Source organism: Cervus elaphus, chromosome 14, assembly GCF_910594005.1.
Source record: "Cervus elaphus chromosome 14, mCerEla1.1, whole genome shotgun sequence".
Lineage (NCBI taxonomy): Eukaryota > Metazoa > Chordata > Mammalia > Artiodactyla > Cervidae > Cervus > Cervus elaphus.
Genome location: NC_057828.1, coordinates 81027283 through 81045471, shown reverse-complemented (window position 1 = coordinate 81045471; position 18189 = coordinate 81027283). Strand labels below are relative to the sequence as shown.

The 18189-nt window shown below is 61.5% G+C and overlaps 1 protein-coding gene across 10 annotated transcripts in view; it reads left to right on the top strand.

Moving 5' to 3' along the window:
- The window catches only part of LGR6 (leucine rich repeat containing G protein-coupled receptor 6), an 82426-nt gene that overhangs the window by 8995 nt on the left and 55242 nt on the right, over positions 1 to 18189 (top strand). For 9 of the 10 annotated variants that reach the window (XM_043923477.1, XM_043923482.1, XM_043923480.1 and 6 more), the window contains exons 2-4: positions 6830 to 6901; positions 10429 to 10500; positions 12812 to 12883. In XM_043923477.1, coding sequence (XP_043779412.1) covers positions 6830 to 6901; positions 10429 to 10500; positions 12812 to 12883 — 216 coding nt within the window. Of the gene's footprint in view, positions 1 to 6829; positions 6902 to 10428; positions 10501 to 12811; positions 12884 to 13083; positions 13299 to 18189 lie in introns of those variants that run through there. The other variant, XM_043923483.1, reaches the window with a different exon arrangement.

Sequence of the window (18189 nt, the reverse complement as noted above, 5' to 3'; positions counted from 1 at the left end):
TCCTGAGGGCAGGGTGTGCACACACCCCCTTCTGTGCCCGCCCCCTCTCGTGTGTGCACACACACCTCCCAAGCTCGGCTCAGCTCTGCACGTGAGGTGCCAGAGCAAGGGACGAGGCCGATGGCAGCCTTCCAGTCTGTCTGGCCCAGGGCGCCATGCCCAGTGGCAGCCCAGTAGCCAGCCCTTTCCCATGCCCCCTTTCCCTCCAGACAGCCCCCTCCCTAGGGACCAGGCTATTTCCTGGTCCCAGGGCCTCTGCAGGAGTCCTGGCTACGCCCACAGCACAGGGAAGAAGGAAGCCCAGGGGACAGGGGTGCCCAGCCGTTTGCTCTCCTTGGAGCAGCCAGGAGCCAGGAATGCTTTTGGCTGGGGAACCCTGGCCAGAGATCAGAAGATCAAAGGTGGGAAGATGAGGGATGAGGCAGGCGGCACTCTCTGGAGGCTGCAGTGGCAGCTGGTGGCTCCTGAGGGCAGGGCAGGCCCAGAGCGCCCTCCCGCGTCCCCGGAAGTAACCCACAGAGCTGCTCCTCTGGACGAGGGCTTGGGGGTGAGGGCAGCCGAGGGTGGGACGCTGGGCACCAGTGGGTAGGGCTGATCCCCGCACGACTCCCCGAAGAGGCGCTGTTGTGTGACAGTCGTCGGTGCAGAAAGTCAGACACAGGGAGGAAACGCAGCTCGCCCACATCAAGCACCTGGGAAGCAGACAGGCCAAGGGCAGACCCGGTGTCCCGGGGCCCACAGACTGCGGCCCCCTCGGGAGACGGCCCGTCCGAGCTGGACGTCCGGTGGGGCCCCTTCCTCCGTGGGCTGCTAGTTGACAGCTAGTCTCCCGAGCCTGTGGCCTGGACGGGAGCTGGGAGGGGGCGGGTTGTCAGAGCCCCTCTTGGGGGACAAAGGTGGCACACAGGCGATGACCCACACAGGACGCAGTGGGATCCGCTGGGCCAGGCTCGGGGACTGAGGGCTGGGGACACTGGGCGGAAGGACAGGAGAGGCTCTGCGGGCGGGCAGGACCTCCCCGGGGGGAGACAGCAGGGCTGGGCTCTGGAAAGTTCCACCGGTCCTGGCAGCCGGGGTGAGCGGGACCCAGAGGCCCAATCCCTTCTTTGTTCCCAGCCGCCGCCCCCACCGTGCACCTTTCAGCCTCGGGCGGCTGGGGCAGGCGCGGGCCCGGCTGGGCTCAGCAGAACCAAGCCTCTTACTGTGACTAGACTGGCAGTAACTTGATATTTCCGAGTCTTCCTTTCTGCACTGAAAAGGAAATAAAGAACTTCTTTCCCGGCCTGACGAAAGGAGGCCAAGGCTGTACCAGCACCCCCAGACGGCACCTGCGCGGCGGGGGCCTTGAGGGTGGCCTTGGAGGGTCCCTGCTCTGATCCACGTCTGCACGATGGTCCCTCCCTGCAGAGGTGGCTCTTGGTGCTCTGAGTCCAGCATCCCCTGTTTCCTATCAGACTCGAGCTTAGACTAGAGAACCATCCGGCCGGGATGGACAGAGGCGGCCAGGGCAGCTGCTGGGACAGCGGTCCTGATGCGAGAGGAAGGCATCCAGCTGGGAGGCGGGGGTCGGGGGACTCTGAATACAGGGCCTCTCCAGCTTGCTCCGGACACAGCTGCCTGTGTCAGTGTGACAAAGTGCAGCTGAGCCAGTGCAACAAAGGCCGGAGCTCCAGCTCCACAAGCGGGGCCCAGGGCGGCGGTCTGCTCCGCACACGGAGCGCACTGCCTCCCGGCTGGCCGAGGGGCTGCCCGGTCCTCGGCCTGCGCTCTGCCCCTGCCCCCACCCCTTCTCTTGGGCGCCCTGGAGGAGCTCTGACCTGATGGAACGCCCCCGCCCCCTCTCTGAGGGGCTCCTGGCACACAGGGAGGACAGATTCCCGCCTCACACCTCCAGAGACGGGCAGAGGCGAGGTCAGGGTGGGGCTGGAGGGCAGCACTGCTGAGTGGGGCGCACTGAGATGGGCCGGAACAAGGGGGGACCCCTGAGTGGACCCTTGGCTCCGATCAGTCCCGGTCAGGGCTGCCTAGGGAGCACCCACCCCTGCGTGGACGCTGCGTGTGTGATGAGGCTGTCCTGGCAGCCATCGTGTGGGGAGACCCGCGCCACAGGGGGTGACAGTCTGCTGAGCCCGAAGAGGTCAGTGGCCACTCCCAGCCCATGTAACTGCCCGCTCATGTCACTGTGCCGCCTGACTGGGCTCTGAGGGGGCCCCACACTGTTGGAGCGGCAGCTTCAGCATGTGGCGCGGGGCCTGATACACTGCAGGTGCTTCACGGGCTGGAGGGCGCTGAGCAGCTGGGGGTCGGAGGCTCCCTGCACCAGGAGGCTTGTGCGCTGGGCCACAGTGGGCAGCTGCGTGGGTGCGGAGTTGTTTACAGGGTGAGCTTTCCTAGGGAGGAGACGGCGCGGGAGAGCTGAAGTCTCTCTCCCAGAGTCACACAGCCGGCAGGGGGCAGAGATGGGAGGGAAAAGGGCTGATGGCAGGGCCATCCCAGGACCTCCGACAGGACACCAAGGACACGCCCTATGTCTGCTCCGTCCAGTGTGGCAACTGCTAGCCACGTGTGGCCAGTGTAGACAAGGCACTGAATTTTCACTCTGATTTAATTTTAATGACCTGAAGTGTGAACAGTCAGTGCAGGCGGTGGAGGTCTGAACCATCTCGGCGGAAGGGCCCGCCACCCTCCTGGGCTGCGTGCGGCTGCCCTGAGTGGGCCCATGGCGTCCCTCTGACCTCTGTGTGCGGGTGGCCCACACAGGGGAAGCAGACACCCAGGTGGCCTGTCCTGACTGTTCTCTGCAGAGCCCTCGCCTGTTCCAGGCTCAGTGCAGGGAGGCCCAGGGCGTCAGCACTGGCCACTGGGGCAGGGAAGCACCTCTGACTGGGCAGAGGCCCTGGGATCACCCAGCTTGATCACTTTGCCCAGCAGAGCAGCCATGTCCCCTGAGCCTGGGACAGCCTGGCTCCCCCACATAGGGGTTCCTGCGGGGCTGAGGGTCAGGTCAGCCTGGGACCCTCTCCACCTCCGAGGCTACCCCTCACCCAGGAACCCGCACCCTCTCTTGCTGGTCTAGCTACCACTTTTCCTTTTCCAAGAAGAGGTGGAAATAAGGGTTTGGCCTGAAGTTGGTGCCAAACCTCGATTTCCAAATGCAGTATTCTTGAGCAGGCGGCACATCTCCGGCATCTGCTGTAGCTTGGAGGAGACAAAGTGAGCGCCATTCCCTGACTTCCGTGGCCTTAGAAACCAGGGCTAAAATCTACTTTCTCCCCTCTCACCTGACTTTTAGGAATGTCTCCTTCCCTGGCTTTGTCCCTCCTGACCGCCTGAATTAACTGGGTCAGCTGATGACCCTCTGGGTTTCCTGTCTCTCCCCAGTTCCTTTTGGCATGCACAAGCCTTGTCTTGGCTTGGAAACCACGGGGACCCCCCATTGACCTCCAGGTCAGATGCCAGCGCTCCCCATCAGCATCTGTCTTCCCCACCCCTGGCCGCCCACTTCCTCCTCGAACCCTAGCTGAGGAGATGTGTTACAAACAAGGGAGCCAAGGCAGGACAGAGTGAAGCGATTGCCCTTTTGTTTAAAAATACAGTGTTGTTCTCACAGGAGTCTGTGCAAAGCCGGAGCGCCTGAGGTTGTGCTGTGGTGTGTGTGATGGCTGGTGCTCTTTCCCTGGCTGGAGTCATACCCTTGTTGGGAAACGCGCAGAACTCTGAGACAACTCCGCGTCGGCTGGTTCGGAGCCTCCAGCGACAGTGGGGCCAGGCTGGGCTCCTTCACTGTGTGTGCTGCAGACTGTGTGCCAGGCGCCCCAGGCCTGGAGGCCAAGCAGGAGCCGGGGTCATGGGTATCGTGCCCTGGGTATCATAATCCGTCCAGACAGGATGTTAAGAAGACGGCCTGCTGAGCGGGCCCTGCGTTTTACTAACTGGTGTGTTTACTGAGTCCTGTGTTTCTCACTCAGCTGGACCCCCGTCTCACATAGGGGAAGAGGGAGGCTGGTCTGTGCAGCTAGCGGCTAGTGGGTAGGGCAGTGTGAGGAACAGGGCAAGAGCCCAGCTAACGCCCCCGCGGGAGCCTGAGAAAGCGCAGGACGCAGGACGCTGCTCAGCTCTGGGGAGGGCCTCTCAGAGGAGGCAGCCTGGGGACACCGACAGGGGACAGGGACTCATCTCCCGGTCACTCCGGCCGCCCTCTACTTGGCTGCAGAGATGGGCCCTGCGTCCAGGCCTCTCCTCCCGGTGTGGACAGTCCTCCCAGGCCCGCCTCGCAGGACCAGGTCGTCTGCTCACAGGAAAAACGCACACTGAACAAGTCCCGCAGGGCCCTTGGGTGTCGGCCCGATGACCCCGGCGGCGGGCCTCCTACTACCCCTACCCGGCCTAGTTTCGGGTCCTGCTGCTCTCTCTGCCCCTGAGTCCCCGCCCGGCTCCTTCTTGTCTCTTGGCGACGCTGCCTCTCCCGGCTTCCCGGGTGGTCCGGGGCACCCAGGGTCCATCGCAGAGAACGCGCCTGTGCACAGGTTGCCAGGCTCGCCCGTCGACCCTCTCCCGGCCCTGCCCCGGGAGAGTCCAGCCAGGCGCAGAGAGGGCCCCGAGGGCTGCTGGGGAAAGGCCCCACGGCGGGTGACACCCAGCCTCGCCCCTGCTGTCGAGCTGAGAGCAGTGGGCAGGGCCCAGGGCGCGGGAACGCGGTGCCGCGCAGCCAGAGGGTTCAGGCTTCAATCAAACCTGTGCTTCCGAGTAAAGCACATCCTAGGAGCCGTGCACGCATGCGTGTGCGTGGTGTGTGCAGGTGTGCGTGCTGGGTGCGTGCGTGCGCGCCCTGCCGGCACTCGTTGAGCTGCCGGGCAGTGGCGTCGGTGTTCAGTCTGCCCACGAGCTGGGCCCCGAGCGGCCTCAGAGCAGCCTGCGCTCCCCCAGCCGGGTCGGAGCCCCCCTCGCTCGCCCAGGGTCACAGCCAAGAAGGGTTCAACCCCGGGGGCGAGACGGCTCAGCGTCCCCCAGAGGGTTTCCGTCGTGGTAAGGCGGGTTCTTGGGAGAGCGCGGACTTGGAGCGCAGTGCACGTGCACAAACACGCCTCCGGAGCCCCGCGGATTGCGCGTGCCCGGCGGCTCACACGCCCCCACAGCGCCGCCACACAGCTCTGCGCTTCCCCCGCCCCCTCCTTGGCACCGGCCTCCCGGAGCCCTGCAGCTGGTTAGGGCGCTGTCCCGGCAGGATGCGGGCGGGCGCGGGGCGGGCCGCTCCTCCTGGGGAGAACAATGAGGCCGCTCTCAGGACGGGCCCGGGGGCGGGGGGCGGGGCCTGGAGCCACTTCAGAGCCGTGGAGGTGCGGCCCCCGCGGCGACGGCTGAGTGACAAGGCCTGAGTCACACACCGCGCGAGCCCGTTTGGAGGCACGTCCGGAGGCGCTCGGGCGCGCGTTCAGGGGTACCGGCTCCGCGGCTCCTCGACTCTTCCCGCCGGGCTGACGGTGCACCGGCCCGGGACCCGCAGAAGGCTCTGTGCCTGGGCTCCAGGGCCGCGCCTTCCGCTCCCGCCGCTGCCCTGCGCGCCCCGCGGCTCCGTGGCCACCGCCCCCGTCGTGGAAGGTGGGTGGGGCCTCGGGTGCGGCGGGAGGGCGGCTCTCCTGGGCCTCACCTCCGCCCGCACGGAGCGCTTCCTTCCTCAGGCTTTACCAGGGATAAAACGCTGGTGCCTCAACCCAGCCTTTTCATGGGTCGGGGCTGGCTCCCCAGCCCCTGCCCCACACCCCGTGTCCAGCACACACCTCAGCACAGGCATTTCTTGCAGGAAATGGAGACCCTGGGGTTTGTGGTGAAAGTGCATCCCTGGGAGGAGGGAGCTGACAGAGGCCAATGGCTGCTTTTGGGGTTTGAGGAGCCCAGGAGTGAGACACTCACGTGTGGTCCCCGGCCGGACTAGGAGGAAAACGCTGGGGCCGGGCCGGCCCACAGACTGGGGAGCTCTTGCCCACTGGTCACTGAGGGACAGGAGGTGGAGGAAATACTGTGCGCGGTCTGGCAGGCAGTCTGTAGGCACTGGCTGACTTAATCCGTACAAGGGCCCCAGGAGTCTGGGGGCGTTTCCCCATTTCTATGGATGAGGTGACAATAGTTAGGAGCCTGCAGTCTGGTGGGTAAGGCAAGGAGAGCGTTGACTTCAGCACTCTGTCCTGTGCTTTCTCAAGTGTGAAAGGGAAGCAGCGTTGGTACCCACCTTGGGGTTGCTGGGAGAATTCAGTAGGATTGTTTGGATAAAGGGTGGCCGGCGCTGGACACAGAGTGGACCTCCAGCAGATGCTGGCTGTTCCTGTTGTGATCCTCTGTGTGCAGGGTACCTTGGAGGTGTGGCGCGGAAGCCACCCTCAGGGCCTCTCATGATGTGGGAGGGTAGCTAGTCTAGGTGGGACTTGGCAGGATCCCTTGTCCCCTGGGATGTGCCAGGGGCCAGGCCCTCTGGATGGAGAAGAGGAGAAGGAGCCTGGGGATGCGGTGGGGGGACAGCAGCAGAGAGAGACTGCAGCCTAGAGGGCCGTGGAATCCCACTGGCCCGTCTGGGGATGGTCGCAGGAGCCTTTGGGGTCTCAGATAAAATGTCCACAAGGGGTCCTGCGTGTTGAGTAGCCCCATCCTGCTCTCACATTCTGTGAACTTTTCTCTGGCTCGTCCCTGTTGGGGGTCAGCTTTGTCCTCAGCCCTCATCATGGCCCATCCCACTGGGGGGAGGGACGCAGGAGGAAGGTGCCTCGGGGAGCACGGCACGGGGCCCAGGGGACATGCCCACCGCCGGTCTGCTCATCGGCCCGCTTCTCTCTCGCAGAGACCTGAGCATGAACAATCTCACGGAGCTCTGGCCTGGCATCTTCCGCCACCTGCGCTTCCTAGAGGAGCTGTGAGTAGAGGCCTTGGTCGGGGCTGGAGGGAAGGGCTGGAGGGGGTACTGTGACCTCTGACACCAGGGCACTGGGCTTCCCGGGGGCGGGGGAGTCCCGCAGAAGGAGATGTTCCGAGAGGAGGTCAGCGCCACCTGCCGAGGCGTGGGGCTGAGGTGGGGCAGCGTGGACATAGGAACTCGGACGTGAGCCTCCACCTCCCTGAAGCCGACAAGCTTTCTGTCAACACTTCTTTCCTTGAAAGTAAAAGTGAAAGTCGCTCAGTAGTGTCTGACTCTTTGTGACCTTATGAACTATACAGTCCATGGAATTCTCCAGAATACTGGAGTGGGTAGCCTTTCCCTTCTCCAGGGGATCTTCCCAACCCAGGGATCGAACCCAGGTCTCCCAGATAGCAGGTGAATTCCTTTAATAGCTGAGCCACAAGGGAAGCCCAAGAATATTGGAGTCGGTAGGCTATTCCTCCTCCAGCGAATCTTCCCAACCCAGGGCTCGAACCCAGGTCTCCCGCGTGGCCGGTGGATTCTTTACCAGCTGAGCCACCAGGTGCCGGGGTCCAGCCCCAGCAGGATCCAGGGGAGCCCTCAGGATGAACGGCGTCGGCGAATGAGAGAGAGAGTGAGACAAAACTCGGGGCTGAGTCTGAAGTTTATTTTTGCACGGCTCCTTTATACCCTTAACAACATCTTTTGGGGGAAGTGCATATTGCTTACACACAGGGCATCTCAAAACATCACAGCAACTTGACCTTCAACAGAAACTGGATGTCACCCACATACTTTTTCGTTCACAAGAGTCTTTCTTATCATTTGGCCTTCAGGCCTGCTAACATTTTATGGCTTGCACCTGGTATGACTTAAGCAACTTCAGTAGCCGACCCTGTTTTTCTTATAATTAGTCTATTTTCTTTCTAATAAGCATCATCTCTATGGGAACTAGATAGGATTACATTTTTTACAGAACAGAAATGTGAAGGACTGCAAAAACAGCAGATATGGCACAAAACAGGCTCTTAGTCTAAAAGTTAACCACCTGCAAGAAGTCGCCAGCTAATCTCTATCTAAAGTATTTTCTATTAGGCATATTTGTGGCTATCATATTTGTGGAGCTTTTCTCACCCCATGAAGGGACCTATGCGTAATAGTTTCTTTTGTTAGCGTACTGTGCTTAGGATGTTTAGAACAATCAAGAGCATTTTGTGCAATGAGATTACACATTTATCAAACAAGCCAGAATGCCAGCAAAATGTTTGAATTGAAGCATTTCCTTCATCTCTGGCCCCTTCATAGGGTACCAGCGTCCAGAAGATTTATTAATTAGGGTTTTAAGTTGGTCCTCATTCAGTGAAAGAGGAGCAGGAGAGCTCTCGGCAGGCAACACAAGAATCTGCAACAGGGCAAGCAAGAACAACAGCAGAAAAGGGGGAGGATACAGGGTGGGGTAGAGGCCGAGGCCAACCTGGAGGGTCCCTTATCCAAGACGGCCTTGCCTGTCAGGTTTTTTCCTCGTGACCTCGTCATGGATGGGGTCCCGGACGGCCTTGCCTGCCCGGTATTTTCTTCATGACCTCGTCACGGGCGGGACCCCCCATAACGGCTCCCGGCAACCAGGGAAGCCCCTTCCCTTGGGGCCGTCCTTGACCTGCCCTTGTCCCGCGGGTCTGGCCGATGCCCACTCCCCTGTCCTGGTGGTTCTTCCTCCACGGTGAGTGCCCCCTCGTCCCCATTCCCACTGCTGCCGCTGCCCTGGACGTCTCCCTGCTGGGGGCTGCCCCAGTGCATAAGGACAAACTCCTGCTTCTCTGACACACTCTGCCCATTGCGGGTGGTCTCACCAAATCACGAGCCTTCTCTGGTTCCCCAGGACCCAGAAGAGCTGCTTCAAGGACCCTCCCTTAGCGGGCCCAAGCCCCCTGGCCAGCTGTGCTCCATGGCAGCCGGTCCGTGGCGCCCTCCTGCACTGGAGCCAGTTTCCCTCCAGCCCAGCAGGTCCACTGTCTCTCTGCTCTCATCAGGGCCAACGCAAGGCCCACTTCCTCCAGGAAGCCCTCTCTGGTTGATCCCTTCCCACAGCCTGGAAGCCTGCAGGCTGGCCTGACGCTCTAGTGACATGCATGAGTGAGTCCGCTCCTCGGCCCGAGCGCCTCCTGTCTCCTCGGGGCAGCCAGGCCACCCTCTTCCCACCCTGCCCTCCTCCTCGCCTGATCCCCGGCACCCCAGCCTGCTGGTTCTTGTTGGGCACCACCATCAATCTTGGGGTTCTGCTGGTTTCGCTTAAACTCTCAGGTCACAGGCTCCTGGTTCCAAACACACTCACCACTCCACCTCTACCCCGAGCCCTCTCCTCCCGCACAGCCCTCCCCACCCGGCCCTGGACAGGCCCCCAAGGGCACCGTCCCCTGCCCGAGCCCACGAGCAGCGCCTACGGCAATGCCGACTCTCGGTGTCAGGACGTTTGCTGGCCCGGAGCAGGGAGAGGCCTCTCGGAGGAACTGTGGGCAGTTCTCAAGGGAAGGGACAGAGCCAGGACGCGGAGGGGGCCCGCCTGGCGAGCATGAATGGCAGGACAGGGGCCACAGAGTCGGGCTGGTAACGGGCACAGCCTGAGCTGGGGCTGGCCCTCTGTCCTCCACTCCCCGAGGGCCTTGGCCCATTTTCAAGCAAAAATGCCCTCCTACGGAACCCAAGTGTGGAGACCCCAAAGATCACAGCACCTTTTTTGAAGCAGTGAGTTTTGAGAAAAGCCCGCATGCCGCAAAATGAAGATCCCGCATTCTGCGACAAAGTTGAAAAAGAACCAAATAAAGTGAAATAAAATGAAGTAAAGTGAAATAGTGAAATAAAGTGAAATAAAATAAAATGAAATAAAGTGAAATAAGATGAAATAAAATAATAAAATGAAGCAGAATGAAAGCAAAAACAATAAATGTCAAATAGAGATGCTCAGTAGAGAGATTAAAAAAATACAGCTTCTGAGCTGTGTCAGCCCAGCTCGCATGTCAGCAGGCCTCTGAGAGCTGAGTCCTGGTGATGCCCATGGGGACTTTGGAGTTCCCCAGGCACCTTACAGGCGCTCCCCGATGGGGACGTATGTGAAAAGTGGTCCGTCTCATCTACTTTTAGAGTCAGTGGTCACCCGTGACAAACGTGGAAGCGCTTGATTAGACCACAGTGTTAATTCATTCCTACATCCTGTTTCCTGCTCCAGATTAGTGGGGTTGGCTGTGCAGTTCGGGGCTCAGGGAGACCCACACATCTAGCTCCCCTGCTGACAGGACCGCACAGGGCAGGCTGTGGGTGGGCAGGTCTGTGCTGTGGGTGGACGTGGCCCAGAAGATAATCGGGTCTGGGAGACACCACACACTATGAACTGAGCCTCGGTTTCCTTCTCTGCAAGTGGGGGTCCTTGTGAGGTAGCAGGGCAGTCCGACCACCACCCTCCCCACCCGCGTCCCGGGACTTTCACGCGGGGCCACCACCCTGCCCAGCCCCTCGCCAGCATCACACGCCCTTCTCTCGGTTTGCAGGCGCCTCTCCGGGAACCGCCTCTCCCACATCCCGGGACAAGCGTTCTCTGGTCTCAGCAGCCTGAAAATCCTGTAAGTCTTAAGTCCCACGTTACGTGGAGACTCAGCTTTGAGGACTCTGGGCAAATGAAAACTTGGTAGCTTGCATCTTGCTTTGCCACTGACTTGCTTATTTCCTTATCTTCACTTTTCTCTTTAATTACTTCCAGGTCTTTGCTTTTGCCTTGTCCGATGCTTATGCCACAGTGTCAGGAAGTGACCGCCTCCTGGTGGTGTACCGTGAACATGGCCTGTGGGTCCAGGGCAGGTTCAGGCCTCTCAGGCCAGGAGGAGTAGGACTGTTTCTGCAGAAGACTCCACACTGGTTTTCTTAACTGCCCTTCCCCTCGAACCCTGGCCCTAGTCTCTGGCCGCATGCGGAATCCCTGCCTCCAGTTCCCAGGCATCTGTGTCCTTGAAGCAGGAGGAACATCCTCCTTGAGGGAGGGGACATGGAGGCAGCCTCTCCCGGACCCGAGTCCCCGACTCACCTTGTCCGCCCTGTCCCGTCCCTGGGAGAGAGTGGGTGAAAGGAAGTGGGAACGGGACGCAGGAGGTCTGAGGGCAGGCTGGGGAGGGTCCTTGGGTCCCGAGCTGGGGGCGAAGCAGATCCTGGGGGCCAGCCCCAGAGCACCTGAAGCCCGCTGCAGCAGTGAGCCGCCCCTTGCCCTGCTGCCCCCGCAGCCCCGCCTTGACCTGCAGGCCTTCTTTGCACAAGGCAGTCACCGAGGTGTAAGAAGGTCTAAAACCCCATCCCGTGCCTGTCCTGGGCTCCACCCATCTAGAAAGGAGTCTCATTTGCTCCAGGTTGTCTGCGGGTGGGTGGCCCTGTCCGCTCGGCCCGGGAGACCTCTGCTCCCAGCTGGTCAGCAGCCCCACCACCTCCAGGCGCCTTCCTCGCTCCACGTTGTCCGATGGCCCGCGAGCCCTAAGCCCCCTCCTGCCTCGGGGCCTGGTCCCTGGGGCTCTGGCTGCTCCCCTCCTCGACCTGCTCCTGCTCCGCCTGTGGGCACCGCCTCGGTCCCTTGTCCCTGCCTCCCTCCTCTTGGCGGGAGCGCCGGCCCTCAGTGCTTCCTGCCTCCTCTCTCCATCTGTCTGTCCTGCTCCCCCCAGTGCTGCTGCCCCTGGGTGGGGGGGCACCCCCAAGCCAGACATGGCCTAGGAGGCCTGCTGGGTGGTGGTCCATGCCCGGTACAGGCCCAGACCTGTGGCCAGATTGGAGAGCGGGGCTCTATCTGCTGGGCCTTCAGAAGATGAGACTCAGTCCCGTGTGTAAGTCTCCAGCTTACGGACCAGCCTCTTCCTCACCTGCCTCAGGCAGTTAATCAAAGTCTCCCGAAGCTGCAGTCCCGCCCCCTCGACGTGGTGCTGGCCCAGCGGGTTGGGTGGCTGGAGGGGCAGTGGCTGGAGCTGAGGGCAGCCTGCCACTGACCCCCAATGGTGCCCCTAAGACCCCCCCTGAAGTCACCCAAAGCCTTCACGCCTGCTCTTTGCCTGCAGGCTGCCTCTGCTTTGGCGGTGGGAGGGTGGGAGGGGGGGTGGGTGGGGTGGGGAAGGCACCCGCCTACTTAGCGCCCTCAGGGTGGAGGTTCCGCCTGCATCTGGGTGTAAAGGGCAGGTGTGCGGGCCTGAGGGGGCACTGTCCTGCCCCCAGCTCTTTCCTGACCTCCCCTCCCTCCACATACCCCCCAGAGGCCAGCAGGGAAGGACTCTTCAGAGGCAGTGGCCACCCAGGCCCCGCTTAGAGCTGGGCGAGTGGGCCCCTTGCCCAGGGCCCCAGGGCTCTGGAGTGGCTTTCTGACAGTGTTCTCAGCATGACTCTGGGGCCTGGGGCCAGTTGGGGTCCCCATTTATCCTCTTCTCACTCCTGGACTCACGGCCCGGCCGGTCCAGGAGGGCAGTCCTTCTAGCGGCTCACGCCCGGCTGGACGTCCCTGCTTTTGTGGGGTCGTGTGTGATGGGGTCGCCAGCTGGTGCTGGCTTGCTGACCTGGGTGCCTCAGATTGCCCCTGCAGACACGCACACCGCACAGAGGCATTCGCCTGGGGCCGGCACAGCCTCCCCTTCCCAGGGAAGCTGCGGGCTCTCAGCTGCAGAGGAGACTGAGGCCCAGGGAGGAGACGCAGCTTCTCCCCATGTCCTTCTGGGCCAGGATGCTGGAGGGGGCTCTGCCCTGCTTTCCTGCCTTGCTGCCCTGGGTGTCTACTCCGTGTCTTCCCGGGCGCCTTGTCCCCGAAGCTCCTTGGAGGCGCCCTCCAGGCCCTGTGGAGCCCTGGGGACAGATGGCTTGGGGCTTAGGCTGGGTTCTGTGGGCGGGGTCCTTCACGCCCTCTCTTCCTCGCAGGATGCTGCAGAACAACCGGCTGGGAGGGATCCCCGCGGAGGCGCTGTGGGAGCTGCCGGGCCTGCAGTCTCTGTGAGTCAGGGGGCAGGCTGGGCGCCCCTGCCTGGGCCTGAACCCCAGGTCCCGACAGTGCGCTCCTGGCCTTGGTTTCCTCGGGAGGTCGTCGTCATCAGATGTGTGTACGTGTTTGCCCAGCCCCTGCGGAAGGCTGCGGGAACCAGACCTCCCTGGGCGGGCCCTGGGCACCATCCTGGGCCGTCTGACCTTCCGCCACGGAGCCCGGGCGGGCTTGAAGGCTGCTGCCTCAGAACCGCAGCAGGACGGGGCTATCTTCCTGACCTCGCTGGCTCCCGGGCTTGGCGGGGCTTTGAGCTCAGATGCCTCATTGGCCACCAGGGACCCGTCCGGCCCTCCCCGGAGCCCTGCGGTTCCTGTCCATCTGCTGGGGCCTTCACGGTTCCCAGTTCCTGGGCGGAAGCAGAGACAGGTGGGTGAGGGAGGGCCTAGCCGCCCGGTGCTCAGGGCCGGTGCTGGGTGCACGGGGCGGCCCGGAACAGGTGGGTGCCTAAGGCGTGCCTGTGAACCAGCTGAATTTGTCTGACCGGAGACTAGGTGCTTGGGGAGGACTCAGCCAGGGCCGGGCCTGGGGGCCCTGAGGCAGGCGGAGTGGGTGGTGCTTCCCTGCCTGTGGGTCCTCTCTCCCTCCCCAGCTGCCCGCCAGCCCCTCACCTGGGTGGCGCTGTTGACCCGCCGTGGGTGAGCACGGGTCGTGGTGACGGAGAGGACTCCTGGGTGGACGGCCAGGCTGCCCACCGAGAGCCCGGCGCGTGGTAGGGGCTCAGCAAGAACATGCTGACGGTGGGGTCGGCGAGGCGTGTGTCCCGGGGGTGAGCCGGGAGGGCACAGGGCCCCTTTGGACTTGCTGGGTGTGCAATACCGCGGGGGAGTGGCCAGGCCTCTGGGACAGGACGGAACACGGGCCTCTCTGCCTGTAGTATGTCAGAGCGTACTTGTGCGAGCGTGTGTGTGCGTGTGTTGGGGAGAAGGGGGCATAGCCCTGCGTGAAGGTTCCACTTCGTGGGTGTTCCATCAGAGTGAGACACCCTCCACTTAACTCGGGCGCCCTGTCACAGGTGGACGGGGGAGGCCCAGGTTGCTGGGCTGAGGGGTGGGGGCTGGGCTGCTGGAACAAATGAGGCACGATCCCCCTCGCTAACCCCTTGTCTTGCCCGTCTTTAGTCCCGGAGGCCTCGCTTCCTGGTTCCACCCTCCAGGGTGAGGACTTCACACAAGCCCAGGGAATCCCGGGGGACACAGACCATCCAGAACAAGGAGGCAGGGTGGGCTCCTGGGGAGCCAGGGCTGCCGATGCGCTGAGGTCCTGGTGGCTCTCGAGAGCTCTGGTCCTGGTCAGACCCCAGGCGGGCTCGGGGGGGCCGTGAGGCTGCCTGTGCCCAAAGCCGTCAGTGCCCCCAGAAACAGCAGCCCACCCCGGCCAGGTAGGGTGCAGTGAGGGCCCTGCAGCCCTGACCGGCAGAGCCGGGGGCCTGCTGCAGACCCCCCAGTGTGGCGGAGACGAAGCTGCTTGTGTGTGGGAGGGGTCCCCTGGGAAAGCGCGTTCTCGGGTCTGAGTGCTGCGGGATGGGGAGGCATCGTGGGGCCAGGACAGTACCTTTGGGGGACAGGCCAGGCAGAGAACAGTTTGCACAGTCTGGCGGGACCACATAGAGCAGTGGTTCTCCAAGTGGGGTCCCGAGGCAGCAGGGCCAGCCATACTGGGACCCCGTTGGCCATGCCTTCCCAGGCCCTACCCGCACCCACAAAATTGTAAACTCTGAAGGCGGGACTGCGATCACGTTTTCATGAGCCACCCCCCCACCCCAACAGATTCTGACACCCACTAAAGAGTGAGAACCAATTATGCAAGAAAGGGGTGTGTGAGTAACCTGGGGACATGGGTGTCCCCCACGTGGGCAGCTTCAAACAGCAAGCCATACAGTTTGGGGGCCAGAGAGAAAGGTCTCAGCAGGGCAGCCCCTTCTCAGAGCCTCTTTGGGTCTGTGACTGCCGCTGCTCCGCGTGGCCACATCCCCTGTCCTCACGTGGTCTGTCCTCTGCGTGTGTCTCTGTGTCTCTCATGGGACACTTGGCAGTGGATTTAGGGTCACCCTGATAATCCAGGAGGTCTCACCTTGAGGTCCGTAGCTTACTCCCACCTGCAAAGACCCTTTTTCCTCGAGGATTCCCTCCACAAGTTCTGCGGGTTATGACAGCAACACGCCTGCTTGGGAGGCACCACCCAGCCAGCAGGGGGTGTGCGGAGGGCAGAGGAGGGCGGGCAGGGGTCCTGTGGGGAGCGGCGGGGGAGAGTTGAGCACTGAGGAGGCTGGAGTCTTGGTGAGGGCAGTGGCCTGTGAGCCAGCCCCGCAGGGAGGGCAGCCTCCGCCCAGCACGGCCAGGAATCGGCAGGAGAAGGGACGCGGCCCGGAGGTCTGGGCGGCGCCCCCGCTGGAGGTGCCTGCCCAGCCACAGGCCAGCACCCACGCTGATTGTGAGCTCTCAGGTGACCTGGGGGGTGTTGTCAGCACTGCCAAACTTGCCTGCCTGCCAGAGAGGGCCCATGGCCCAGCCACGCGGTGGGGCGTGCCGCGGGGTCCCCAGGGAGGCCTGAGGTGGCAGATGGCCTCCCTGGCACGGCTGTTTTGGGCCCCGTGATGATAGGCTGCTTTATTTGGATCTCCCAAGGTTCCGGGAGTTGATTACTACATGCGTCTGGGGCAGAGGCTGCTTCGAGGTGGGTGGTGGGCGGGCATGTGGGTAGCCCCGTGCACGTGATGAGGGTCTGACACGGGTCATCGGTCTCCCGGAGTGTCTGTGTGGCCGGGATCCTGTGGGGCTTCTTTCAGACGTAAATGTCGGTCTGGGGTAGGGTTGGCTCCATCTGGGCCACCCAGGAGCAGCGTGGCACTCAGCACGTGTGGGCTCCTCAGCCCCACAGAGCTCCTACAGGCCTGGCCCTGAGAGGGGCAGGGGCACCTCTGAGTGGGGGCTGACCACTCAGATTGAGATTAAGCGCACATGGGCCCCAGGTAGAGCCCAGAAGTGGGATGACCCTCCCCGCAGAGGGACGACAGGCAAGGATCTTCCCTCCTGCCTTAGTGCCTCTTCTTGAGCAGCTGAAGCCAGTGCAGACCCCGGCCTGCGTTCTGGTTGCATCTGGAGGGAAGAAGAGACCCAACCCCTGGTGTCCATTCATCTGCTCATCCACCCATCCATCCACCCATCCATCCATCCACCCATCCATCCATCCACCCATCCATCCACCCACCCATCCATCCATCCACCCATCCATCCATCCACCCACCCATCCATCCACCCATCCATCCATCCACCCATCCACTCATCAACCCATCCATCCATCCATCTGTTCTTCATCCATCCATCCAACCATTCAACCACCATCCACCCACCCACCCACCCACCCACCCATCCATCCAACCATCCATCCATCCATCCATCCATCCATCTATCCATCTGCCCATCCACTCATCCACCCATCCATCTATCCATCCATCTACTCATCTACCCATTCATCTATCCATCCATCCATCCAACCATCCACTCATCCATCCATCCATCTATCCATCCATCCATCCATCCACCCACTCATCCATCCATCCATCCAACCATCCATCCAACCATCCATCCATCCATCTGCCCATCTGCTCATCCACCCATCCATCCACCCATCCATCTGTTCTTCTTCCATCCAGCCATTCAACCATCATCCACCTACCCATTCATCCATCCATTTATCCATCCATCCATCCATCTATCCATCCATCCATCTGTTCTTTGTCCATCCATTCAACCATCATCTATGCACCCACCCACCCACCCATCCGTTCTTCATCCATCCAGCCAGCCATTCAACCATCCTCCACCCACCCATCCATCCATCCATTCATCCACCCATGCATCCATTCATCCACCCACCCACCCATCCATCCTTCCATCCATCTACCCATCAATCCCCCTAACCATCCAGCCATCCATCCACCCATCTACCCATCCACCTATCCAGCCATTTACCCACCCAACCATCCATGCATGTGCCCATCCATCCTCCAGCCATCCATCCATCCAACTGTTCACTTGTTTAAGCCTTGCTGAGTGCCTGAGCTCAATAATAAAACAAGGGCCTTGCCTTTCAGCAGCTCCTGCTTGTTGTGGGAATATCACACCCAGACCCCCATCCTTATGCCTCCCTTCCTGTACACCGTAGACTTATGCTACTGAGACAGAAAGTCAGTGCAGGTGAATATGATGTAAAATCAGTGTAGAAAGTGAAGAGGGAGCTGACGGACATAATGAAAACCAGGGGAAGTGGTGTGTGTAATAAGCATCACACTTGTGGTTAATATTTATGGAGTGCTCACTGTGGCACCAGGCTCTAGGCCAGTGCTCAGCAGACATCAGCTCGTTGATTTCTTGTGACAGATCTCCATGTGAGGTCCGATGGTCCCCGTTTTACAGATGCGGAAGTGAAGGTTCGGGGAGTCAGTCACAGAGTTGGGAGATGGTCCGTCTGCACGTGTGCGCTTAGCCACAGCCGCAGAGCATGCAGGTCAGCTGGGAGAGACCCCAGAGGCCTGGTTCCCAAGGCCGCCTGCCGCACGGCGTGTGAGAAGTTCACAGGGTGCACGTTCCCACGCCCTTTCTCAGACCTCAGTCAGCATCTCGCAGCTGGGGCCCAGGACAGTAAACTTGACAACAGTCTCCCAGGTGGGATCCGATGCAGAGCCAGGTTTGGGGACCACGCGATGATCCTGGTGACTCAGAGTGTGTTTCCTGCATCGGCAGCACTGGCCTCACGTGGGCTGATGAGTTGTGCAGAGGTTCAAGCTCCCCTCTCGACCGAGGGGGTCAGACTCTGCCTTTTAACAAGACACCGCACCTTCCCAGCTGTGAGCACACCACTGAAATCTGGGACTCACTGTTCTTTGGTCCAGGAGCTCCTGGGACACCTGCCTTCTCTCCCAGCCCTGGTTCTGATGAGCCTCCATTGTTATTGGCTCCCTGTTCCCCCATCCCTTGGCCCTGCGGACTTTCTTTGCAAAATCATCAAGACTTAACCCCTTTTCTTCCCTGTCATCCCCTGCACGCATGGGATGAAAATGTGAGGACCTAGAGGGGAACGTTTGGTTGTGGACCTGCCTAGAGGTGATGAGATGTACCAGATGACCTTGGAAGATGCAGTTGGAGACACGCAGGTTAGACTTCAGGAAGAACTTCCCAGCTGCCTTTAACCACAAGGAGGGCAAGGCCAGAGTGCCTTCGGAAAGTCCCCAGTCATACTCCCCTTGTCTGGCCTGGGG